This window comes from Aspergillus wentii (assembly GCF_001890725.1).
Source record: "Aspergillus wentii DTO 134E9 unplaced genomic scaffold ASPWEscaffold_2, whole genome shotgun sequence".
In the NCBI taxonomy this organism is placed as follows: domain Eukaryota; kingdom Fungi; phylum Ascomycota; class Eurotiomycetes; order Eurotiales; family Aspergillaceae; genus Aspergillus; species Aspergillus wentii.
Genome location: NW_024467833.1, coordinates 584726 through 609019, shown reverse-complemented (window position 1 = coordinate 609019; position 24294 = coordinate 584726). Strand labels below are relative to the sequence as shown.

Genomic DNA, 24294 nt, shown 5'->3' with positions numbered 1-24294 from the left:
ACTCAAGCACCTTTTTTGCAAAACAAATTAGCGTTATTGGCCCGTCTGGGGGGATTTCCGGTTATGGACACTGCAACTGTCCGCCAAATGGCAACGCTGACAATCATTATTATTCTTAAATTCGAGTCTATTGTTTGGTGCTGGGGATTTTCCGGGTATTATTTATATCTTGGATGTGTCTACTGGTATATATTATGGGTGTGACTGCTTAGTTTCGATGGCGATGGCTATGGAAAAGGTGATAGATTGTAGGTGAGAAGTCAGCGGCATTTTCTGCAGTCTTCCTAACTAGTAGGCTGTGCCATGTGAGATGATGGCACAGAGCCTCTTTCCGGGCAATATTTACTTTGATAGTCGAGGATATAAGTGAAGCCGTGGAAGTATCGAGCCACTCACGATAGAAAATTTAAATATTATATCAATTTAGTAGTAGATTTACCAAAACTATGCCACTGGCAAAACAAGTCAGATATGTGCTGATAAATCTTATTGCCCAAGCACAGTTTACTGCCATATGCACAGAGCGCACATAGATACACAAGGCATAATGCCGCTGCAGGCAGAGATGACAATACCCCGTTCAACCGAGAACAGCATACGCCCAGACCCTGCAGCTACTTTCCCAACAATCGTCGATCTGAGTCGATTTAATCCGTATTTCCGTATCGGCTGCATCATCGCCTATTCAGACAGCAAGGGATGTTTCATCGAGTACGCACAGATACGGTCAGTGGTCACTGGGAATATTCCGGTTACCGAACGCCGGATGATGCCGGTGTATCCACAAAGTTGCAGATCGGCTGTTAAGCGATGGGATCCAAAGTCCAAACGAATCCAAATTTCAGACGCTATTATTTCGTAGTCTCTATTCTTTAATTGATGAATTTTGCCGTGGTTTGATGCTAGATGTTGCTTCCTCAGCAATCGTATTAGTAGCAAAATACGTGCGCAGATTGCTGCCGTCTGTGGGTTCATACTAGGAGCTAGTAGATGTATGACAGCTACTTAGTTTGGCGGATGTATGCCCCGGCAAAGTATTTTTGTATGCGGAATCCACCCGCACGACCCCCTCTTCGTATAGGTCACCACTCACTAGTAACCATCAGTAACCACCATATAACGTCACTATGGCTCTCGGCTGTAAATGTGGTCACTTGCTCCTCCTCGACTACCTCATATATCCGATTCTCGATCAAACTACCACCGTACTCCACGTTGTCTCCCCCGCATCTGGGGCTGGAAGTGTTTGGAACTGGGTCTAGGGGGATTCCCGACACTGGCTACCCGCCACTCCGTCCGAGGAGTCCACTTGGTTCAAGGGCCAGTTTTGGTTTCAATCGTCAGAAAAGTAGTGATGTTCCTCTTGTTGTGGGTCGTGATGGTCCTGGAACGTCCTCCCCGATTCTAAAGGGGCAGCTAGGGACGATGAGGGGGCTGAGCGAGAACGGGGAGGAGCATAAGGTACCCGCTGTCGTAGTTGAACTCCAGTCTGATGCGCAATGTCGAACGGATGGCAAACGCTTAGGTAGTGTTGGACCGGGTCAAGTAGATACCCGTGAGACTGTCATTCCTGAGCTGGTCTGTGGGTTATTTAAGAATATCAAGTAGCTGCTGCGGCAGGTTAGGCACCGCTACCCACAAACCCATTAGCCCCCTGAAGTTTGTTCTATCTGTTTCTTTCCAACTCTCGCGAGAGCTAGTCTTGTCTGTCACTTTCCACAAGACTGTCTGTTTCTCCTTTCAAATCACAATGTGGAATCTTTCCCGATTCTTCAGTGGTGCACCAGAGCCACCACAGCCAACAGAGCCCAAATGGATCGTTGAGGAGCGTTCTATCGATGAGGCTCGCCCTATTCGAGTTGTCGTTATTGGATCCGGAATCTCTGGCATTATCGCCTCCATCCGATTTAGACAGCGGATACCCAATCTGGATCTCTGTGTGTATGAGAGGAACGAAGACATCGGTGGTACCTGGTTTGAGAACAGGTACCCAGGTTGTGCATGTGGTATGTCTTGTGAAATCTTCCCTGTCTCTAGGTTACTCTTGTACAACTGACTGACATTCTACTCAAAGATATTCCTGCCCACACATATCAGGCTACCTTCGAGCCCAACAAGGAATGGTCAACGTTCTACGCCAAAGCCCCGGAGATTCATCAGTACTGGAAGCGTGTGGCAGACAAGTATGATTGCAACGAACACGTCAAGCTAAAACAGCAAGTGGTGGACGCAGTCTGGAATGAAGACCAAAGCAAGTGGCAGCTGCAGGTCCAAGATATTGAAAGTGGCTCGGTATACTCGGACAAATGCGATGTGTTGATTTCTGCCACGGGGGCGTTGAATGAATGGAGATGGCCTCAGATCCCGGGTCTCCACGACTTCAAAGGAAAGCTAATGCACAGTGCCCGATGGGATGAGAACTATGATTACGCTGTAAGTAATCCTACCACTATGCTCCTAAGTCTGTGCATTAATCTCCAATATAGGGGAAGAGAGTTGCTGTCATTGGAAATGGATCCAGCGGCATTCAGATTGTACCCGGCATGCTTCCCAACGTAACGCACCTCGATCATTACATCAGAGGACGAACATGGTTGTCGCCCACCTTTGCCAGAAATCACATCGAAGAACGGGGGGAAGAGTTAGAAAATTGTAAGCTCTTCTAACCTTCTCTTGGACTGTTGTTGACAATTGTCACAGTCTCCTTCACCCCAGAAGAAATTGAGACATTCAAAAAGGACCACCAGGCCTACCAGAAATTCCGTAAAGGTAAAGATTGAGTACCGTGTTCTTATCAAATAGCTCTGACCAAAATTATAGAAATTGAATTGGAACTGCAGTCGGTCCATGGTGCAACGCTCAAGGGCACACCGGAACAGATCGGAGCCAAGGAAGTTTTCCTGGAGAATATGAAGCGACGCCTATCGAGGAAGCCGGAGCTTGTGGATGACTTGATTCCATCGTTCCCACCTGTCTGTAGACGACTGACACCCGGTCCTGGATACCTCGAGGCCTTGACAGATGAAAAGGTGGAATTGATCACTTCAGAAATTGTCAAGGTTGATGCGGAAGGTGTCATCACTGCTGACGGAAAGCATCATCCCAGCGATGTGCTTGTCTGCGCCACTGGATTTGATACGTCGTTCACCCCTCGTTTTCCCATCATCGGTCGCAACGGAGTGTCTCTAGCTGAACGATGGAAGGAGACCCCAGAAACCTACTTGGCCATGGCAGTTGACGGGTTCCCGAATTATTATATCAGTCTGGGACCAAATGCAGCGCTAGGAGAGGGCAATTTGTTGGTCCTGATCGAAAAGGAACTGGATTATTTCACCGAATGTGTGATGAAGATGCAGCGCGACATGGTCCGATCCATGTGCCCTCGCAAAGAAGCCGTCAAGCGCTTTTCCAAGTATTGTGACCAGTACTTTTCACGGACAGTGTTTAGTGAAAAATGCCGGAGCTGGTACAAGGGAGGAAAGGAGGATGGAAGGGTGACTGCATTGTGGCCTGGTAAGTTGAGAACCGTCCTTGCTCTTTTTGAAGCCGTGCTGACATCCGACAGGGTCATCGCTTCACTCGATGAAGGCCCTCAGCCACCCTCGCTGGGAGGATTTTGAATATGAGTATATCAATGACAATCCGAGTGGCTGGCTCGGTGATGGGTGGACCGAGAATGAAAAGAACAAGGTGATCAATGTCGACTATCTGGATGATGAGGCGATCGACTTTCCCACGCCGTCTGCTAAATACTACCTGCAGAACGGGAGCGCATAACGGGATTGGGCATTGATTTTGAATGTTGGTACATATTGGACTCGGCTCTTCGTGCAATTCTGTATATATTTTGATGCTAGTGATAATAAGCGTAGGAATAAAGTGTTCTGAGGTTGAATTTGGATGCTGACCTGGAGAGATGTCACATGGGCCTAGCCGAGTCCCTACCAGATTAAGACGCAATATCAACCATCGTTGGATTCTATTGGACGCTTTATTGTCCGACTAACAAATCCCAACAAGAGTCACATTCCTGTCTGTCAATCAAGCCTTAAGATTATGTTGCAACACTCAAGTGACCAATCAGGGCTGCATATGACTTAACAGATCGGGATACTTCATCCAATCTAGCAAATACCGATACTGCCATCTGCCATTCCACTCACCAAGAAACTTCATATTGAAGCTGTACGAGTACACCCCTTGGACAATAAAGCACTAACCCAAAAGAGAATCCGGTGTCATGTGCTCGGTTTCGGAAAAAGTAAAAGTCCAGCTCGGAGCGGGGCAGGTTTCGTATTGCGCGTATTGTAAGATACGGGTAAGTTTGAGGCTAACTGGCTGCTGTTGGAGTAACTAGTGGGAATGGCGACAGAGTCATCCCTCATTTAGTAATGATGACCATTAGTATTTGTGGATGGCTCTGCAGAATTTAAAGGGGAGAGGGAGAAAGAGAGACAGGGGAAAGAAAGAAAAAAATTGAGCGCTTAGCAGAAGAGAGACTGAATCATTCGAATAGGATCGTTTTGATAGTTCGAGTTTCTACATTACGTCGTCGTACCAAACCCCAAACGCCGCACATTCCGGCCAGGAGAGGCCAGTCGTGAGTCTCCTCTCTCCCTGGGTACTTGGTGCCAATTCTGCCGTTGCGATCGTTGATGATGAGTCTGCGGATATACAGAGTAACATCTCTTCAGTCATTGATCATGAGAGTGTTCCACTGGTTCTGATAGTACGTACTCGTCTATCGTGTCGGCTTTTCCTCCCCAGATCTTCCCCCTAAGGTCTTACCCCAGACCCCCCAGTCTCGAGCTTCTCCCCGATGGGCGCCCAACCGTCACCACTATGAAGTCTGCCGCCTCGTCTGCTTCTTCGACAGACAAGCATTTCCGCTGTACCATCTGTCAGCGAGGGTTCACCCGCATTGATCATCTCAAGAGACATCACCTTCGTCGTAAGTCGCCACCTGCAAATTTCCTTGTCCGCAGTCTCTGCGGCGTGATGCAAATCCCCCTCCCCCCCTGGTTGCTCCGTCATTGACTGAGCCGGTGAAATCCCCCTCAGACTCCGGACTAAAGCCCTACTCATGCGTCTTCTGTAACGAGTCGTTTGCTCGCTGGTGAGTGTTGCGCCTTTTGTTTTGCCCCCCGATTCGTATGGGTTACAAGACTTACCCTTGCCAATTCTTCAGTGATAATCTCCGCGACCACTATGCGAATTGCGCCAAACGTGGGGACCAGCAGGTCCCTTCAACATCTCAGCGAGGCCGTAGACGGCATGCCTGTCAATCGGTTGGTTCAAATCATCCTGCGGTGTAGGCGTCGCATTTCTGACACGCCACTTTTTTCTTTTTCACAGTGCACTTCGATGAAGCTCCGATGTGACGGAGATACTCCCTGCGGTTCCTGTCGAAAAAGAAATTTGCCGTGTAACAAAGAGCGGAAATCCCAATTGAAAAATGGCCCCGATTCAGGTACGATCGACTGTCATTGTCCGTCATTTATTTCTGGTCGTCAACTGATTGCGCATAGCCGTAGGACCCTCCAAAGGAAACGATGATTCGGAACAATCCTCAGATCGGGGCTCTATCAAATTCTTGCTCAATGGAGGGACTGACAGTTTTACCGAACGATTTCTCCTTCCGCCACGCAGCGATCGGGCTCGTGGTCTGGAATATCATAATATGAAGGGTTTGCAAGAGGACAATGGTGCCGCCCTACCATATAATATGAAGCAAGACCAGATGGAGTATGCGCCTGCGTTTATCGATTCAGATCCGGTCACCATGTCTTTCTTCCAGGATACCTTTGTGAACTTTTTCAATAACCCGTTTGGAGATCCGACCAAACCAATGGATGATCCGTACCAAGGCGGGGTTGCATATCAAACAGTTATACCTCCAAACCAGGATCCAAGCTTGACATTACCTGGACAGCAGCCCCCATTCGAGCCCGAGAGACCGTTTGCATCTGCCATGATCCAGTCAATTTTAACCAGAGCATGGACCGTGCCTCTGGACGGAAAGGCACAAGAGGAAATATCTCACAACTTACATTTTCTCCTTGCCACATCACGCGTTCGAAGGTTTGTGGCGATGTATTTCAAGTACTGGCATCAGAGTTGCGCGATGATCCACCCTCCATCTTTTGACCCTGAAACCGTCTCCTTGCCGTTACTCACTGCGGTTGTGTTCATGGGCGCTATGTATTCTGGTGACGAGAGGGAAGTGTACGCCGCAAAGCGAGTGCTTGACTTTGCAGAATTATTCGTCTTCTCCAGTGATGTCTTCTCCAGTGAGAGTGAAATTGGCGCCGCTTTTTGTGGGAACCGGAACCTGGACGAGGAAGCAAACGATTGGGTCCAATTCCAGAATCTACAAGCTGGATTCATCACTATTATCACACAGTATTGGGCAGGAAGCCGTGAGTCACGAAATCGTGTGATGGAAAATCGATTCAGTGAAGTTATTAAGGTATGTTTTATTCTATCAGTGGTGGAAGCATGATTGACCAGTGTTGTAAACAGGTTGCTCGTAAAACCGGCCTCCTCAAATGTCGTCACCTACCACAGGATCGTATACAGGAATACTTGTGGATCCAAAAAGAATCTCGTATCCGGTATGAAATCGCGTGCCATTTAGTATTTAAGTCGAGGTAGTAGACTGACCATCCAGCAGTACTGTCAGCATCATCTCGCTGCTCGACTGTGCTTTCTCGTTCTACCAGAACTACCCGTGTCGCCTCAGCCATACTGAAATGGATAGCGAATTTCCCTGCTATAATGCCATATTCAACTCCGAGCATCCATTTGCAGAGCCCAACTTTCGATTTTCTCGGGATTTGATCATCTCCGAGGCTTTCCAGAGTCTATTTGAAGATTACCCTACACAAAACCCCTCGCCGTCACCTATCTCAGAAGGAAGTCAAATGAGCCTGACAGTATTTGACATGTTTATGTTAATACATTGTATGTATCAATATCCGGCATCACATTCTTGTTTTCTGACAGTGGACAGTGCTCTACGTCTTCACCAACACACATATGACTCTTCTCGCTGTGATGCGAAAACATCACGCTATCTTACCAAGCATCTCACCCGGTGGATCCGGGGTCGATGCAGCCCAGATCACCGCAATCCCAGATGACGCAGTTCTAGATGGGATTCGCACAGCACTCACGCGCTGGCGCGAGCACTGGGATGTTTTACGTGCTCAGGTGCCTCGCGAAGAATGGGCCTCCATGGGCTTCTACAAGAACGGATATAACTTCTGGCTAGTTTCGCAACTTCTCATTACCAAGAAAGAGAGTATCGATGTGGTGATGCAGATGGAGATCAAGTGCGAAGACAAACTTGAGAAGCTCAAAGTGCTACTGATGGATGAGAATGACTGATCGCCGATGAGGACGTTTAATGAGTATATATAATTTTATGCTGTTTATATTCTGTGGTATATATTATGCAAGGAAATGGGTTGGAGGTGAAGTTGTATCTAAGATGTCTGTTTGTTGGCTTATATGGATTATCGAGTGGCCAATCAATACCCCGTGATGCTCGTTTATAATCAGATTCATTGAACTCCCTGCACTTCTATCATCCCGTTCGATACTGTCAAAGAATGAATATAACCATGACGACAGCCTACGCATACCCCAACCTCCAAAACGTCTCAATATTCGTCTCCGTATCCTCATCCACATATGGCTGTGGCTCTGCATAGCTCACCCTCTCCCCATGCAACTCTGCCACCTTCCCCGTCAAAGACGAGTCACTCACCAACTCCTCCACAGCCTTGGTCACAGTCTCCATAGGCGTCATAATCATCGATTTAAATAATGCCACATCCGGCGCGATGTTCGTTTCTACATGGATCAGTCAATGCCCTCGGTATACCGTAAAACAAGAAACAAACCGATAACAGCGGGTGCCAGCGCATTTATCTGGATTTGCTCTCTCTCAAGCGATCTTGCTAGTGATCTCACCAGTCCGGTTACACCGTGTTTTGTGGCGGCATATAGTGGTGCGATTGGAAATGCATAATGGCCTGCGTTGGAGGATGTGCAGATGATACTTCCCTTTGATGGAGGTCCGGATAGTGGTGCTTGGGGTGTGTTTTTCGAGATATAATGGATTCCCAATTTGATGCCTTCATCGGTTAGCATCATCACATCGTCGACCTGCCCATAAAAACAAAGATAAAGAAAACTTACTATACAAAACCCCTACCAGATTCACATCCAACGTCTTCAAATCTGGCTTACTCGGTTTCCCTCCTACCCTCTCCTCAGCCGTGGGCAAAAGCCTCCCCTTCTCCGTGATCCCAGCGTTAGCAAAGACGACATCAACCCTTCCCTGTTCCGCAAAGACACTTTCGAAGGCCTCAGCTTGGCTTTCCCAGGATGCAACGTTGCAGGGTTTGAATGATATACTGCATGAGGGAAATTGGGACGAGAGATTCTTCAGAGCTTGAGACGCTGTTTCGGGGTTGACGTCGAGGATGGTGATGTGTGTGTTCGGATGGGGGGCAAAGTGGGTGGTTATACCGAGGCCGATGCCTGATGCGCCGCCTAGTTTTGTTAGACAGATATGTAATTGGTGGTGAGGGGCTGCGTACCGGTTATTATGATGCTTCGTTTGATCATGGTGGTAGATGGTGTACTCTGTATGAAGGTTGCCAATGAATTGAGCGCTGGGCTATTAAAGAACCGCTCTATGATTGACGCTATCTATACCCCTGTCATGGGCGGAATTAAATCCAAACCCCTCTTCACCCCTCTTCTCCACATCAACGTGGAGCTGGGGTATTTCCGATCTTCTAGGTGTTACTATAGTGCCATTTGGTATGTTCGTCAGAAAATGTGGGGGCACTTACAGTACTGTAGCACAGCACTAAGTTCCAATACATCTAGAAACCCATAAAACTTATATAAACAGCAATCAAAGAAGACTGGGCATCCCGCTTAGATCACCGTAGAAAAGTGATTGGAAGACCTCTTCACCCCTTTCATCAGCTTTATAATTTGCTACGGACTGCATCCAAGCCACTTTGAAAGGCCGATTGTCGTTATCTCTAACGATGTCCTTGTAGATGCGGTAATAGCAGTCGAATATGCCAAGATACACCAGGTTGCTATCCAAACACAGAGGTTTAGCATACCGAAGCCGGTTCGAGCCTTCCAGGTCTTGGTGAAGCACAGCATCTCTTTCATCGAATATAGTACGTTCCCCAGTAGTGCAATTTTCCTCGTAGAGGCAAAGGCTGCAATAAAAGTCCTTGTCGGGGAGAAATGGTGTGTGCGGGTACTTTCTTGGTGCATAGAGTGAGAGAACCTTCAGGTTTTGACCCAGTGATTTTGTTAAGTTTGAGATTAGTTTCTAGCTCTGGTATCAGCTTTTACATCTTATTCAACGTAACTGAATATTGCGGTGACACCTACCCTTTCTTCATAGTTCCCTATGTCACTTGGGAAATGAAGTCGCTCTAGACCTCGCCAACCAGATATCTCGAGGATTACAGGGTGTATGCAAGTCTCTATATCCTCTTTGCGAGCTGGATACTGGACGGAGAAAACCCTAGGCCAATACATCTGTTTGTCGGGGTCAATATTGAATCTTTTCGGGGCGATATCTTTGAAGTTGCAATTAGTGAAAGTCATCTCACTCATGAAATGAGGTGCTATGGTGGTATCCTGCCCAATCCTTCTGATCAAGCTGAAGAAACCATCGTCCAAACACTTGGCGGAGATACGTCTGATAGAACGGCACCAGGAAGGATCTGAAAGAGCAAGACAAGCCATCTGCTTTTCAGGGCAAAGGAAATCTAGATACTTTCTGGTATAATCTTTGGTGAACTCATTGGACATGTAGGTGCTCTGCAGGACATCGAGGTCACAGAGTAGTGGAATGTGTGAGATCTCGTCTGAATAGGGCATGCATCCTCTGCTGAAAGAGAGGCGTTTCAGTAACAAAGGGTGGCCACCTGCCGCGGCATAGCTTTTGCAGAGCCTAGGGAAGAAATCTTTCACCTGCGCCAAGTCATTCAATCCAAGAGCAAGCCCGTGAAGATTTGGTGACGCAACAAGGGTTGATACAAGGCCCTCCAGATTACTTGGCACATCTCCATAAATTTCAAATAATTGAAGGGAAGTCAGATCTGAGAAGCCGCTTCGATTCTAAGACTACCAGTCATTTGCTCGTAATGCTTGAACTCTTCAGATTCTGTATCGCACGTGTTTTCTTCTAGGTCAAGAAGATGATCCCCACTGGACGGGAATGTTATCGACAAGTGGCGTAGTCGTGGGCTATGCTGCCGCAACGCCAGCAGAGTCTTGTTGTATATAGGGAGCATGCCCACCCCTTCCGATTCCTCCCTTATTGTCAATTTTGCCATCGGTTCCCCAAAGCTACAAGTAGCTCTTGGTTAGATTTGATAGTCATTTCCCTTCGCAGGACAGAAAACAGGCAGACGTACGTAAAAGATGTGAGGTTTGGCATCGCGATGAAACACTGGACCAATCTCCTATTGAGCAAGCACACGATAACGTCTTCGCTGTTAGGCCAGAGTACACTGAGCCAATCACCACCAATAATGAAGGTCAATTCTCGAACGTGTCGAACATGCGGTGTGGACAGAAATTGCAGGAAATCGTCGGACACGATCCATTCAATGTTGGTGCATTTGATTCTGGAAAAGAGCATCGGTGTGAAAATCGAATGGAATTGTCGGCAAACCAAGCTGAGGGATAGCAGTGAAGACTTTGATGAAATCTGTAGATCTGATAAGTTCTGTTGCGATCGAATCGAGAAGAGACGCGATACTGACCATTTCCCCAATCAGCATCCACAGCTCGAAGGTCAACAACTCCATTGCCAGATCTAGTTTGGTTGTTTCTCGCCCCCATTTTCCTATAATAGCAGGTCTTTCAGGTCGATCTAGCTTGCGCAGCACCTGTTCCATGATGAATGTGGTTGTGCGTTGATGGATGGTGGGGGAAAAGCCGAATTAGGAAGAGTGCGACGCCTTTCGCGTTTGGGGATATGTCATGTCTTGACTCATCAGCCTCGTTCCTTTTCAATTGCATGAGATACCACATCATTTCTATTAACCAATTAGGCACATGCAGCTGAGCTGATGATACCCAAGCCATTCTCTCACCTTCTGCTCTCCATATTTCTCCAAGTTATGTGAGAGTCAACCCGATGGCTTTCGTAGTTTAAGACAAGTTATTTCCCTGCATTGTCTTTGATCATCGTTCCCCTGCCCACACAGGACTTGCACCACATGCCTGACTTGATTATTTGGTATCTTCAGCTCATTGATGCGGTCTGCAGCATAGGAGACAATTTTTTACATACATTCTTATATTGAATCCGACAATCCAGCCTCTATAGCAGAGGGTCAGTGTTGCAGATACGATGCCTTGCCTTGTTTGATGATACAATAGCTGCACGATGATTCTCAATTTCCTTTTTTTTTTTTATATATCACAGTAATACGCACTAAACCCGATGGGTCGCTGGAACTAAGGGGGGGCCCGAATAGCAGTAGGGGGTTCACTTTAACAACCACCATCTGTGAATCTGATCTGTCTTCCACTTGAATAATGCCCAGCCAACGAACTGAAGAAACTTTTGTCTATTTCAATTTCCCACATGAAGCAGAAATACCTTCAACAATACTGATTTACTCAATTCGCCCCATAACTTCTTGTCCAAGGTGGCCGGCGAATTCAGCTCAGTCCCAATCCTCGGCTTCTCCCAGACAGTGTCGCCTGCGACAAGGCCGCTTTTCCTGTCGGACCTGAGGAAATTCCTGACGCAAGTGGGCTGTTTCTATCTCAAAAATAATTCTGTTTCGGAACAGACGCTGCAAGGAGCCGTCCAGCAATCTGATTCATTCTTCAATCTCCCATTGAAGAAGAAGAAGGTCGAGTTGGAAAACCCAGAATAGCAGGCACTTTCTTGGATACAACAGGTTGGGCGCGGAAAAGACTGCCGGAATGGTGGACCATAAAGAGTCGTTCACAGTAAGAACCTAATCGAATTCCACAAGGTATCTCTGTATCTAACCGTTTGGTTATAGATTGGTCCTGAGCTTCCTACTCCGTCCCAAGATGAGCCTATATACTACAACCTACGGGATACTAATATGATGTGGCCAGCCAGCATGATCTTTCTGTCCACTCTGTCTCTCCGTACTGACTGCGGGCCTTGTTAAGTGGCCCGAACAACAGCAGTCCCCGAATTCCGTAGCACAATTGAAACCTACTATTCGGCAATGGAAAAGCAGGCAACCGAACTCACAGTTCTCATTGCAGAAACACTGGACCTCAATCCCACAGACATGGCATCACTCTTCGATAACCCTCCACTCAATGTATTGAAAATCCACAAATATCCACCGCCATCTGTGAACCCAATGCCAGTCAAAGGAGGCCTCGGAACGGGGCCACACAAGAATGTTGTATTCATGACATACCTCCTGCAGGGAGCATAATACAGCTGCCCTGAGTTCCAGAATAGATGTGGAGAATAGATTCCGGTTCCTCTGATCCCAGGCACTCTGGTAGCCAACGTGGGCCGTCTACTGGAGTCCTTATCTCGTGGTGTCTGTATTGCATGCACACATCGTGCAAGACTTGAAAGCGAGGGATTCGTTAGTTCAGACGGGAAATCCCTGGGCCCACGCTTCTCTCTGCCGTTCTTTCAGACCTTGGGCCTCGATCTCACACAGGAAGACTTGTCTCTGGATATTCCACCCCATATCACGGATCTAGTTAAAGAAGGTCATATCTGATGCAGAAACATTCTTCTCCGACTTATTCAAAGAAGGTACTGGTAGCACATTTTTCATCGATATCTAACAAACTATCCGGAAGCGGGTCACAGGTGGTATCCTGGATTGCTAGCCCAGGCTTTGAAAATACAATGTGAGGCTAAAGAGTTGGATAAGAAGAAATGAGTGATCGGGTGGGATTATACTCCATAAAAAGCCATTAAAACAATAGATTGGGAAGACTTATAATACCTCTATATAAATATATCATATATCCTTTTATGATACGTATTTTAAACAGTAGAGAATAGCTAATGTTGTAGTAGAGCTCTGATATTGCGGGGAACCGAAAGGGGAAGAGTGTGGTTCTCGTATCTTTTGACTGTCATATTTCAACTTCAACACCATCAACCATCACCCTTCCATCGACTGCACCGAGTTTGAGATGCATCTCATCGTTACAATCTATCTAATTTATGCATCATGCAGTCTATTTTGAAACTGACAGAACTTGATGAATTTTACAACTCTCTCCACCATCCAATACCGGGTCAAGACAAGTCATCTTCCCTGCAATTAGCAAGTCGATCGTCGCCCATGCAGCCCAGTTTCACTGTCTTTCTGGCGGAATTCCTCCACCTGCAAAGGGACCCCACATCATACACCCGGGGAAATGGGGTTTTCTTCTCTCATCACACTAGCAAATATTAGTGTGAAATGCCATGCATAATGGGGCTGTTCTTGAAGGAATACGGGGAAAGCTCCAGAACCTGTCTCGGCTCAAGGTCTCAACCCCACGGGGGACACTGATGGGCTACCCTGTCGCTTCCTGGTTGTGTGTATGCAGTGCATACGCACGACTGACCAAGACAAGATGGTGAGGGGTACCCGAGATGTGATTCATTGCTTTTCTCTCGCGCTAATTTGGCAGTATTTATTCTCCCCGTTCGATTTGAAATGCCAGATGTTTAGGTCTTGCATGTTACTAACTATTTATAGGGAAAACGCATGTTCAACGCCGTGCTGCCCAATATATAGGCATACATTGTGGATAGAATCTCGAAAACATCCACACAGGCTACACGCACTTTATTCTCTGTGCGAGCTTTGACATTACGAATATAACACGATTCCCTCGGCTGAGCAATCGATATTGAATATACTTGGTGCTTTCCTGTCGTACTTTTAAGTGAACTGCCCCAGCTCACCTACACAATGCCTCTCGGAATTTTGGAGGACAATAAACTAGAGCACGTCCCCGGCACTGCTCCTCTCAATGAGCTTGGTCAAACAGATATTACCTATTCGGGAATCGATCCGGCTCTTCTCAAGCATGACCCGACTGGCCAAATTGTTCTCGTTCCTCAGCCGTCGGACTCACCACGAGACCCATACAATTGGCCCCGGAAGAAGAAGGAGCTCTTCACCATCACATATGCTGTGGCTTGCGGTTGCGTTGGAGGTAGGACACACAAAATATTTCCTGTGATTCAATCGCTGATATCAAAAATCGACAGCCGTTGGACCCCTTCTGACAGCCGCTCTCGTTCCTCTGTCTGAAGAATTCGGCGTGCCACTCTCGACTTTCACATCAGGAATACAAGGCGGCACACTCGTTGCGATAGCGGTGGGCAGTTTGATTTTCAATTGCTTGGCTGTCAAATATGGAAAGCGCCCCATATATCTTGCGACCACTGTTGGGCTAATGGTGTCGTGCTTTTGGTCCGCGGGATCCAAAAACTTTCCTTCCTTGGTTGCGTCGAGGGTGCTGGCAGGGCTCTGCATGGCGCCACTGGAAGCTTTGGTACCTGCTTCTATTGCAGATATCTGGTTGGTGAACTCATATATCCCATTCATCCCTTGCTGAGACTTTTAGGTTCGTTCATGAACGTGGAATCCGTAACGCCATCTTCAATTTCGGTGTCCTAGGCGGCATCAATCTCGCATCCCCTATAGGTAAATCCCTGTGTCAATATCAAGAGTGTTGACTGATCTTAAATATGATTCAGCTGGCGCTATAATTGAATATGGCTCTTTTAGAATCGCTTTAAATTCCATGGGAGGGGCTTTTGCCATCGTGTTGATCATGGTCTTTTTCTGGATGCCAGAATCAGCATACGCAAGACAGAGCTCCTTCGACATTGACGTTGGCAAAGATATTGTAAGCCAACCTCTTTCTTTAATATCATTTCTAACTCAGTCAACCTTGTATGCAGGACGAAAAGAAATCCGAATATCTCAAATCTGCAGATACAGGGAGCACAGAAAGATCACAGTCACCACAACAAACGAATGAGAAACCGAATTCTTGGGCAAAGGAGCTGCTCCCATATAGTGGCTACGTCAATAATGTCTCTGTTTGGAACACGCTCATTCGTCCATTTTATCTTTTGCTCTCACCACCTGTTCTTTGGGCTGTTCTGCTTTATACTACATGCTTCTCATGGCTCGTGGGGGTAACACTCACCCTGTCTCAGATCTTTTCTGCACCTCCATACAGCTTCTCCGTTGGAGCTGTAGGGGCGACCAACATGTCTTCTTTCGTTGCTTCTATCATCGGAACAATCGCGGCAGGGCCTTTAGTTGATGGTGTAGTCAAAGGAATGTCTAAGATGAATGGCGGCATATTTGGTAAGCAGCAGTTTACTTTCCCTCCAGGCTACACTCAAAATAACAACCATTTTACTCGGAGTAGAGCCCGAGTTCCGTCTCCCTATCATGGTCAGCTATCTCATCTTCACGGCAATCGGCTTCTTCGCCTGGGGCCAGTCACTTCACGCCCAAGATCCATGGCCTGTCCCCGTCATCGTCTGCTTGGGCCTCATCAACTTGGGCATTCAACTCGGTACCACCGGTGTCGTAACCTACGTTGTCGACTGCCACCGCGATAAATCCGGAGAAGCCTTTGCCACGATGAACTTTATCAAGAACCTTTTCTCGTTTGGGTTGTCATTTTATCTGAATGAATGGGTTGCTAACCAGGGCGTGCGGGATTGCTTCTTTACCATTGGGGGGCTTACTGTTGCGGCTACGCTTTTTACTATTCCTATGTATGTTCTTTCTTTACTTTCTCGGCCTTTTTCAGTTAAATACTATATCACGGAATGGCTAATCTATGAATTTTGCTCTGACAGGTACATATATGGAAAGCGAGCTCGAAGCTGGGTCCATCGACATAGGATTGCTGATCGATTGTGAGTTGCGGGATGTTGGGAGAGGATGTAAATTATTCAGGTGCATTTGTGTCATTTCTGGAGATCAATATATATATACCGAAGCTTTGATTTGCATCATAATTCCATCGTTGACGGTAGATGCTATAGAAATATATAAAGCATATCGACATCTATCCTTCAACCTCCTAATTAGATGATGTACAGTCAACATCTAAATGGGTTTCATCGACCTTTATCATCGTAACGTAATTAGTAGCAGCTTCTTGTTTATATAGCGTGCCAATTGGGGAACTCACATTTGTACAGACAAAAGCATCCGTTCCACTAGGACTAGTAACGTCGATGTTGCTAGCGTAGATATCCGAGCATACCTAGAGATTGTTAAACATGTAACGACAATTAAAAAGACAAGGGAGGTACTAACATCAGGACTCGAACACACAATCGTACCCACATTCGGGTCATGCTTCCCAGAAGTTGTCCCTTGGAAATTCTTGAAATGTATGTCTGAAATTGTCAAGTTGCTCTGTTCATCACATCGTCATTAGTATCTTGGCCATAAATGACACCGATGGGGGACAATATAAATACCGGGTTTTGGTTGCACAGGGTCAGGTTCGACTGTCCGTAGCACTGGGTAACCTCGATGGCATAGTCGACATTGTCAATGTACATCTTGTCGTAGGTGATATTCTTCACGCTTCCGGAACCGCCGCCTCCCTGGAGATCTTCAGAGAGGGCAGCTGATGCTCCTGGCCATACTTTGATACGTGCGCCGTCCTAGTTTGGGATGAGATTAGGTTAATGCATTTGATCCTAGGTGACTTGGTTTGGAACTCACGGAAGCGTTAAACATAGAGATGTTGTACACGAGAACATTTTGTACGATGTCGACTTCGCCTTCGTATTGGCCTAATGAGCCGACGGAGATACCATGGGAGCCGTTGCAGTGGAGGTTCTGGACGAGGATATTGGTGCTGTTTGGTTTGAATGAAACGCAGTCTGTCAAGAGTCAGAGTAGTCTAGGAAAGGAGATTAAAAGATTGAAGACTCACCGTCGCCGTTGTTAATGACTGAATTCTGAATGACGATATTATCGGAACGATATGTGTCCCTATAACTATCAGAAACTGTATCATTAAAGTCATGAAGACAGACAAACTCACCATCCATCGGTATTCTTCGCTTCGTTATCACTACTGCTATACCCCGTGATATCGATACCATCGAACAGAACATCCGAAGAGTTGACCACGAGCTGATACCACTGAGGCGAATAGCGAAGCTTCAAAGGCCCGATTGTTCCTCCATTCAAACCAATGATTCCAACCAAGATCGGGCGAAGAATGAGAGCATCTTCTGCGTAGAGATCGTACCACACCTGGCCGTTGCCGTCCAGTATGCCACCACCGTAGAGGTTAACGTCCTCGCCACCGAGTTGGAAGAAGGTTGTTGCGTTTTGGAAATTCTGTTGGAAGGCGTTCTTTTGCCAGTAATCGGTGTCGTTGGTGAATTGGATTTTCCCTAGAATTTCTGTCTCCTCATTAGCCTTGATGTTGGTGGGTCCAACGAATTGATTCTCTAACCTAGATCGATATGCTTTAGGAATGTCATGTCCAAGGCTGTTCCTATGGTGTATTCCTTGTCCTCGTCAAACACCACTTTACCACCATTGTTGCACTCTTTTAGAGCAGATAAGACATGCGATGCGTCGTCACTGCCATCTCCATTACTCTCAACATGGCAGGTTTTTGACCTGGTCTGGCTCTGAGGGAGAGACTTGAACGGCTGTAATGGATGGCACGCATTATCCCTTGAGGGGGATATAGCATCAGCCATAAAACCCAGAGACAGAAGACACGCTGCCTGTGTGAGGGTATGCAATAACCTCATTGTGATTCGGAAACAAAGTCAGGCTTTGGGGAGAAGGAGAGAATTTCCTTTGAAAATCTTCTAGCCCCAAAATAACCATTCAATTCCGTCTCGAGCTGCTTTAAGTACAGTCCTTGGGTCGAAATTCTCTCACCTCCCGCATAATAACTTATGACAACGCCGTCGAACGACATATTACGTCGATTATGCGGGGGAAGAAACGCCTCTCAGCCTACTCCGGGGAAATGGACATGCGGGACAAGCTTTGTGGAGAACTCGGAGATAATGATAATATATTATTGACAAATTGTGGCGTGTGAAGAGGTGTGTTGATGGTGATGTTGGCGGAGAGATGGTGAGGTTAGGGCATTGGCGGTTCTGATAGGAGGGATAATTTTTACGCGACCAAAATGTCCGTCCGGTTGGGAGGAAAATTGTAGTCTGACATGAGGTTTCACGGATATTGGGTGTGACGAGGGATCCTCGGCTTATTTAATTGTAAAGAGATGATTTTGGTTATTCCTAGCAGACATAGTGTTTCATATAAATATGGATATCCATATGATATCGACTGAACTCCAGTGAGTTTCTCGAGGTTTCAGTTCAATGCCCTATGTTTTGTCAATTGATTTAAAACCAATTGACTATTGATGAAGCAGCCAACCTGACCTCCCCAGCTCAATGGATCCAATTCAAACATATTGTTCTCGATATATAATACCTATGTACAGTGGTATACGTTAGGTCTGCTGAGGATCCCTGAAGCAGACAACGCTTTTCTTTTTCAACTGTGACCGTCTATCGCAAACCTCCTCGATAGAAACATGTTGACCCCCTCTATTGTTGAAGTGATTCGATTTGTTCGGTGCCATAGTACACTACGCTTTATTGCAGCTAGATAATCTAGTTAGACTTCTTCTCAACAACGGCTTCGGCCTTCTCGGCGACAGCCTTGGCAGAGTCGGCGGCCTCGCCCGTCAATTCCTTGGCAGCTTCTGTCGTGGAGCCGTCCTTCAGGCTACGGCGGTACATGATGATACGAGAAACCTGAGCGACACCGACGCATCCGAGGAAGAAGTTGACAGTAGCAAGCCTGTCGGGATTAGCATTAGTGGGCTGTTCTTTTGTTGTAGGGATGTATATTCCCAAGACAAGGTATCGGAACATACAGAACATTGCGGGGCTTGATGATCAGACACCAGCGAGTCCAGATGGCTCCGGTGGCCATCAGGGCACCGTTCTGGGTGAGGGACAGCTTCTCAGCGGGACGGCCCAAGTCGGAGATACCAGCAATAACCAGAGCCCACTATTTATAAATCAGCATTGACTCCGAGACCGTATATGGGTTCCAAATGACGAATGTGGTCGCGTGTGTTGTCCGGAGATGGATAGCATAGATTTAAGATCGTACCTTCATAACAGGGGCCCTAGCAATTGAACAAACGTAAGTACCAATCTGAAAACTCATAATCCGTAACCATTGAAGCAATTGTTCCTACCAGAAATGCACAGTCTTGACACCGACGGGGCTGTTCCATAGACGCTGGAAAGTGCTCTGTTGCTCGGCGGTGCTGGCTCCAGCATCGGAGCTCTGGAAGCGACGTCCCTGGGCACCAGGCCGGCGGAAGGGACCAGCTGTGTTGCGGAACGCAGCCCGGGCGTTGTTGAGGAAGCGGAAACCGACGCGAGACGACATTTTGATATCAAAGGAGACGGAGTGGAGTGAAGAGGGGAGGACGGAGACGAATTCTCCAAAGGGTGTGTATGTAAAGAAAGAGGATGAGACAGAAACTCCCCGGAGTAGTGTATATAGAATAACTCGATAGATTGATGACGATTTCCTCACCGACGCAAGACGAAGGAGATTGAGATACGACAAACCCCGACCTCGGCGGCCCGTTGAGGTTGCGGCTCTGTTCCGGCTGAGGTAAGCAAGCGGTGACAATCACGCTTGTCCGGATTGGTCTGTCTGGCAACCTCGACGAAACATCCCCAGACGCTCTTGAACACCCCTCGCCGGCCAGCGATCCTCCATTGCGTCAATTGGCACTCGTTCTGCTTTATTATAATCGCGGGGGATTTAATTCCTTTTTCACAAAAAAATCACAATGTCGGGCAAATACGTTTTCACCAAGGGTTTGAAGGAGCTCCGCTTCCTCTTCTGCCAAAGTTCGGAGCAGAGCGCAGCCACAAGGTCAGTATTTATCAGTATATGAAAAGATTTAAGGGGGAACTGTTATTGATGACCTTTTTTTCGATAGATCGTTCTTGAACCGCGCATACCCGACCATGAAGAAGCACAACCCTCACACCCCCATCATGATTCGCGAGGCCGTTGGCACCCTGCCTAGAGTTTTCGCCAGATACGGTACGATAATGGACAATGAGTGCATTGGAATTACTAGCGGAATCCAGACTAATACGATTTTTATGCGCAGACCTTGGAAAGGAGAAGCAGGAAGCGCTGTCTGGTAAGTGGAATATTTTCCTCGCCGCTCCATTGCATCGCTGACTTTGCGGTTTCAACAGGTCTGTCGGACCAGCAGATCGAAGAGAAAATTACCTCTCTGGTGAAGGAGTCTTCATAGCGACATTTCCCGCGTTATCCGTCTATGTTTATGCATCGCACTTTTCCAAATTGTCCATCTCTGTATCTATAGATGAATTGAAAAAAATTACATCCACTTTTCGGACCAATTTCGAAGAAACCATCAATCTTTGTCTCATTCTTGTCGAATACTCAACTACAGGCTACTACCATTGGATATTTCGCCAAATCTGTACTGCGCCCAGCTCATGCTGCCCTCCTTCAATGTCCACAGCCTCTTCCCGAAATCGTCACCAGCAGCGCCAGCTCCAATGTGGATGGGAAGCAAATGGTCAAAGTACGGATGGGCCTCTCGTGCATCGGGTCTCTTCAACAACTCAGCCATGGCCTTTTCTCTCTCAGCCGGTGGAGTCGTGACCGCGTCCTTGAGGGCCTCGTCGAAACTGGCCGTGTACGGCAGCGGGTTAGGGTTACCCCAGGCAAACCGCATATCACGGAGATTGTGAACCGCCATTCCGGAGACAATGATGAGAATATTCTCATCACGGAGCTTCGAAACAGCCTGACCAAGTCGGTAGTGCTGGATGGGGTCTTCAGAATTGAACAGGGAGGCTTGTACGATGGGAACATTCAACGGATTTTCGTCGGGTTCGAACGCTGTCAAAAGTTAGATATCCCGTAAGAAATTGAGCCGATCCATCGAAACCAACCGCATTTGAAGCTTGCCCACACGCCATGGTCCAATCCTCTTTTTACGCCTTCAGCCTGGATGCCCGCTGCACTCAACGAATCAAGCACTTTGTTCGCAATCTCCCTGCTCCCGACATTGGGATACTTTTCCTTATAATAGTGACTAGGGAAACCATAAAAGCTAGACAGCCATCAGTCACCCGTGTGCACAATGTAAGGGAGGGGAGTCGACATACTCATAAATCAAATCCGTAATCTCCGCGGTGTTGACCTGGATGGTATCCCGGCCCGCCTGCCAATGCGCAGAAAAGACGACCACAGCACGCGGCTTGACCTTGGTAGTTATTTCACGTCCGATCTCGCCCAGTTTGCTGTATGCCGGGTGATCCTTTTCATACATCACACTCGGCTACTGCAATTAGCGCCCTCCATCAAACAACCAACCAAAAAGGATGAGGGAAACATACCCCTCCATGACTAAGAAAATACACCGGTGTCCTCATCTTGAATTCACTCTTTTCGCCACCCGTAAAAGCACTTCTGGTAGCAGCACTTAGACCTGCAGACTGACTCGCTCCCAGCCTTGCAGAAGACGAAGTCGAAACAGATCCGAATAAGCGACGGAACCCGAACAGATTGGCGGCTCGGCTTGTGGTATCGGCAGTGTTAGTTGTTGATGTAGTTCCTAGCGATAGAGCGATGAGGATCGCTGTGGATAATGTGAGGATGGATAAGAGTATTATTGTACTATTGCTTTTAGGTGGTTCTCTTTGTTGGTGGTTTTGGTTTTGATCGGAAGACATATAGAAAAGGGAGTAGGGGAGGGAGAGGGAGAGAGTTATCGAGCACGGAGGATTTGCTTGACAACTGGATATTAACCGAGCATATATAGAATGAGAAAACAATGGAACTGGACGAGGTGATCTAATATATCCGTAGATCGTGAGCCGATAATCTGGAACCTGCCATCGGATCAGTAATACAAATCGGATTACAAGTCGGATTGTTCGGATCGATCAGCATGTGTCAGCACGAGGCGGAATTGCGCCGCTCTATCATCACGTAGTATTGGATCTGGAAGCAAAACTAGACGGATGATAAGATGTGTTTGGATATGTTATTGATTATTATAGTATTGTGTATGAGTGTACATAAGCTAGAAAATAGCAAATTAGCAATTATCCTCTGTTGGAAGCACCAAGATGTCCAGCTGTATAACTTCGTATAGCCTCTTTGCCGCTCTGGCGTTAGTATCTTGAAGAGCTTGGAGTTGGCAGTGATGGAATATATGCCTTTAGTTAGTCGCCCTAGTGCTTTGAGGCCTTCCAAGGTATAATAAGTATGTGGAATCACCACATGCCCATGGCTTGTATTATCGCATCTCGATGATGCAGACAGCTGGCGAACAAAAGTAAATAGCCCAGTGGACAACTATCACCACCACTAAACCATCACCGTTGCTAGATTTTAGTCTGGCTACGAAGAAGCATCGTCGAAAACATGTCCAGCTGTGACAATAGCATGTCGTTGCCCATCAGTTCTTGGTGAAAACGTGCTAATGGAGGGGTTGGACAGCGAGGCATTCAGCAAGACACTTTCGCCAGACCAATACCAGCAATCGCGAGCCGATTTAAACACGAAACTAGGATATTACATGTTCGTGGATATGGAATCTGCCGAAAAGGCTGATGCCGCCGAGAAAGCCCTGAACGGTACAATCGGGCCATGGGGGCCTCCAGCAAAAGTGCATAAGGCTTTTGCCAGAGGGGGGCATTAAAGCTAAACAAAATGAACTTCGGACTCGCTAGCTATGAGTAGCCGGCTTGGACATCGATGTATTTTCATAGTAGTATAAGTGTTAGCCATTGAATACCGATAAAATACTCTTGAGGTTTGGTGGTCCTCAAGTAGTATACAATACCATGGTACGCTAAGTAGGGATATGAATTCTCTTTCAACGTCAACAGTCCATCCTAAACACCATCCATCTCCCAACCGACAATAAGCGAAAATCTAATCCTCAGAAGCCTTAACAACAACCGGAAAACTCCCACTCGCCACATTCCCCCCAATATTCCAAATCAACGAATAAATCCCCTCGGTCCCGGTACTCTGCGCCCAAAACTGCGCCTCCAAATCCGTATTATTATTAAACACCAGCTGCGACGCAAACAGCGCAAAGCCCGACACTGTCCCGTTCAGCTGTGACGCACGCGCCATGGGCAGCAGACCCAGGCAGTAGTTGTCTTCGGGCTTAATGTACAGAGAGCCGGCCGAGGTGCCGTTGACGAAGGAGCCATTCACGATCCAGTTTTCGTCGGTGATGGAGGGGAGGTTCCAGCTCACCGGGGTGAGGTTGGCGGTGTTGTCGTCGGGGGTTTGGGTTATGTAGAGGAGGCCTGATTCTATTAACATATGGGACCATATAAGAATGTTGATTTACTTGCCATCGTTCAAGCCGTAAGCAATAGGCCAAGAGGAGGCATTGGTGCCGTATGCGTAAAGAGTGGCATTTTGTTCGGCACCACGCTTGTTGAAGCTGCTGGATGGGATTCTCAAGGCAGAAACCAGAGCCAGAGGGAGGGTGAAGAAGCTGAAAAGACTGAAAAGCTGCATTGTGTATACTCAAACGAAGGAAAGCAGTTGGTTAGAGAATGAAGAAAGAGAAATGCAAACTAGAAAAGAAAGCACTCATAGTACTAAAAGGACTAACTACAAGGCTGAATGGTCTCCACCAGTCTACCAGTGTATCTACACTATCAAAACCCCAGTTTTACGCTTACTTTTATGTGTCTATTATTAAACTTATAGTATGGTTGACGCGCACGCAGTGGCCAGGCCTTGATTAGGCTAACTGCGTTGGGAAGATGCAGAATTAAAGTTGCCAATCATGTTGGATTGTGATTTGGGTAATGTGGGTCTCCCCGCTGGTGCTTATTGGCGATTGGCTGTACCTTAATTTAGAATTTGGCATCTGGGTTGTTGGGGGTATGACTTTATCCGGATTGAAGATTTTGTCAGGGATATTGGATGCTATCATATTATACGGATATGAATATACATAGATATACATAGATGAAGATGTTATAGATACTATAGGTGATAATCTATGTTATTGTCATTTCAGCTGTTTTGCTATTTACTATGTAGTGGTAGAGTACTTCTCTGTCTCTACTCTATAAGACTGATATGCCCAGCTAGATAGAGATTGACAGTGATCGACAATCAACCCCCGATA

At 47.0% G+C, this 24294-nt stretch overlaps 11 protein-coding genes across 11 annotated transcripts; 5 read left to right on the top strand and 6 right to left on the bottom strand.

Annotated features, from left to right (window-relative positions):
• Positions 1-1750: 1750 nt before the first annotated feature.
• On the top strand, positions 1751-3777 carry ASPWEDRAFT_168191 (flavin-containing monooxygenase; the record flags this gene model as incomplete). Its single annotated transcript, XM_040830263.1, has 6 exons — positions 1751-2006; positions 2075-2433; positions 2487-2652; positions 2701-2769; positions 2821-3513; positions 3566-3777. The coding sequence occupies 6 exons, from the start codon at positions 1751-1753 to the stop codon at positions 3775-3777; spliced, it is 1755 nt and encodes a 584-aa protein (XP_040691947.1).
• A 637-nt stretch (positions 3778-4414) lies between these two features.
• On the top strand, positions 4415-7857 carry ASPWEDRAFT_35893 (uncharacterized protein; the record flags this gene model as incomplete). The annotated part of the gene is made up of 8 exons (XM_040834324.1): positions 4415-4951; positions 5062-5116; positions 5189-5288; positions 5356-5470; positions 5529-6469; positions 6523-6614; positions 6674-6963; positions 7013-7857. Coding segments are annotated over exons 1-8 (2075 nt in total), but the record flags the coding sequence as incomplete, so codon positions are not given.
• ASPWEDRAFT_57053 (putative short chain dehydrogenase/reductase) lies at positions 7637-8777 on the bottom strand (the record flags this gene model as incomplete). Its single annotated transcript, XM_040838321.1, has 4 exons — positions 8610-8777; positions 8206-8550; positions 7908-8141; positions 7637-7857 (listed from the first exon to the last, which is right to left on the bottom strand). Exons 1-4 carry the CDS (start codon positions 8635-8637, stop codon positions 7637-7639), a joined length of 828 nt encoding a protein of 275 aa, XP_040691945.1. The 5' UTR covers positions 8638-8777.
• A 155-nt stretch (positions 8778-8932) lies between these two features.
• Positions 8933-10952, bottom strand: ASPWEDRAFT_179849 (uncharacterized protein; the record flags this gene model as incomplete). The annotated part of the gene is made up of 5 exons (XM_040831811.1): positions 8933-9370; positions 9433-10112; positions 10178-10398; positions 10467-10762; positions 10818-10952. 5 exons carry the CDS (start codon positions 10950-10952, stop codon positions 8933-8935), a joined length of 1770 nt encoding a protein of 589 aa, XP_040691944.1.
• Positions 10953-11276: 324 nt separating this feature from the next.
• ASPWEDRAFT_48555 (uncharacterized protein) lies at positions 11277-12791 on the top strand (the record flags this gene model as incomplete). The annotated part of the gene is made up of 6 exons (XM_040837122.1): positions 11277-11318; positions 11712-11873; positions 11941-12021; positions 12078-12189; positions 12229-12404; positions 12531-12791. 6 exons carry the CDS (start codon positions 11277-11279, stop codon positions 12789-12791), a joined length of 834 nt encoding a protein of 277 aa, XP_040691943.1.
• A 911-nt stretch (positions 12792-13702) lies between these two features.
• On the top strand, positions 13703-16103 carry ASPWEDRAFT_35891 (uncharacterized protein). Its single transcript, XM_040834323.1, has 7 exons — positions 13703-14232; positions 14288-14600; positions 14647-14726; positions 14780-14931; positions 14987-15401; positions 15466-15820; positions 15905-16103. Exons 1-7 carry the CDS (start codon positions 13986-13988, stop codon positions 15966-15968), a joined length of 1626 nt encoding a protein of 541 aa, XP_040691942.1. The 5' UTR covers positions 13703-13985; the 3' UTR covers positions 15969-16103.
• ASPWEDRAFT_35890 (putative extracellular exo-polygalacturonase) lies at positions 15765-18122 on the bottom strand. The gene is made up of 9 exons (XM_040834322.1): positions 17533-18122; positions 17113-17479; positions 17002-17060; positions 16788-16948; positions 16538-16726; positions 16371-16472; positions 16243-16317; positions 15903-16176; positions 15765-15818 (listed from the first exon to the last, which is right to left on the bottom strand). The coding sequence occupies exons 1-8, from the start codon at positions 17837-17839 to the stop codon at positions 16132-16134; spliced, it is 1305 nt and encodes a 434-aa protein (XP_040691941.1). The 5' UTR covers positions 17840-18122; the 3' UTR covers positions 15765-15818; positions 15903-16131.
• A 137-nt stretch (positions 18123-18259) lies between these two features.
• Positions 18260-19921, bottom strand: ASPWEDRAFT_35885 (mitochondrial pyruvate carrier family protein). The gene is made up of 4 exons (XM_040834321.1): positions 19318-19921; positions 19230-19245; positions 18988-19124; positions 18260-18911 (listed from the first exon to the last, which is right to left on the bottom strand). The coding sequence occupies exons 1-4, from the start codon at positions 19512-19514 to the stop codon at positions 18722-18724; spliced, it is 540 nt and encodes a 179-aa protein (XP_040691940.1). The 5' UTR covers positions 19515-19921; the 3' UTR covers positions 18260-18721.
• Positions 19922-19926: 5 nt separating this feature from the next.
• On the top strand, positions 19927-20406 carry ASPWEDRAFT_104269 (L51/S25/CI-B8 domain-containing protein; the record flags this gene model as incomplete). Its single annotated transcript, XM_040827633.1, has 4 exons — positions 19927-20012; positions 20080-20186; positions 20257-20289; positions 20348-20406. 4 exons carry the CDS (start codon positions 19927-19929, stop codon positions 20404-20406), a joined length of 285 nt encoding a protein of 94 aa, XP_040691939.1.
• A 156-nt stretch (positions 20407-20562) lies between these two features.
• Positions 20563-21559, bottom strand: ASPWEDRAFT_104786 (DODA-type extradiol aromatic ring-opening family dioxygenase; the record flags this gene model as incomplete). Its single annotated transcript, XM_040827676.1, has 4 exons — positions 20563-21023; positions 21077-21237; positions 21293-21465; positions 21524-21559. 4 exons carry the CDS (start codon positions 21557-21559, stop codon positions 20563-20565), a joined length of 831 nt encoding a protein of 276 aa, XP_040691938.1.
• Positions 21560-22852: 1293 nt separating this feature from the next.
• On the bottom strand, positions 22853-23806 carry ASPWEDRAFT_65325 (uncharacterized protein). The gene is made up of 2 exons (XM_040838784.1): positions 23504-23806; positions 22853-23455 (listed from the first exon to the last, which is right to left on the bottom strand). Exons 1-2 carry the CDS (start codon positions 23670-23672, stop codon positions 23070-23072), a joined length of 555 nt encoding a protein of 184 aa, XP_040691937.1. The 5' UTR covers positions 23673-23806; the 3' UTR covers positions 22853-23069.
• Positions 23807-24294: the final 488 nt, after the last annotated feature.

What these genes read in the sequence shown, in the direction of transcription:
- ASPWEDRAFT_35885 (XM_040834321.1), bottom strand. Translation starts at nt 19,514, where the DNA reads ATGTCGTCTCGCGTCGGTTTCCGCTTCCTCAACAACGCCCGGGCTGCG. An exon ending in ATCAAGCCCCGCAATGTTCT is followed by an intron (nt 18,912 to 18,987) that starts GTATGTTCCGAT and finishes TAATCCCGACAG; the next exon opens with GCTTGCTACTGTCAACTTCT.
- ASPWEDRAFT_35891 (XM_040834323.1), top strand. Translation starts at nt 13,986, where the DNA reads ATGCCTCTCGGAATTTTGGAGGACAATAAACTAGAGCACGTCCCCGGC. An exon ending in TTGACGTTGGCAAAGATATT is followed by an intron (nt 14,932 to 14,986) that starts GTAAGCCAACCT and finishes CCTTGTATGCAG; the next exon opens with GACGAAAAGAAATCCGAATA. An exon ending in ACGCTTTTTACTATTCCTAT is followed by an intron (nt 15,821 to 15,904) that starts GTATGTTCTTTC and finishes TTGCTCTGACAG; the next exon opens with GTACATATATGGAAAGCGAG.
- ASPWEDRAFT_65325 (XM_040838784.1), bottom strand. Translation starts at nt 23,672, where the DNA reads ATGCAGCTTTTCAGTCTTTTCAGCTTCTTCACCCTCCCTCTGGCTCTG. An exon ending in TGCTTACGGCTTGAACGATG is followed by an intron (nt 23,456 to 23,503) that starts GCAAGTAAATCA and finishes TAATAGAATCAG; the next exon opens with GCCTCCTCTACATAACCCAA.
- ASPWEDRAFT_35890 (XM_040834322.1), bottom strand. Translation starts at nt 17,839, where the DNA reads ATGAGGTTATTGCATACCCTCACACAGGCAGCGTGTCTTCTGTCTCTG. An exon ending in TCTCTATGTTTAACGCTTCC is followed by an intron (nt 16,727 to 16,787) that starts GTGAGTTCCAAA and finishes ATCCCAAACTAG; the next exon opens with GACGGCGCACGTATCAAAGT. An exon ending in CCCTGTGCAACCAAAACCCG is followed by an intron (nt 16,473 to 16,537) that starts GTATTTATATTG and finishes TGTGATGAACAG; the next exon opens with AGCAACTTGACAATTTCAGA.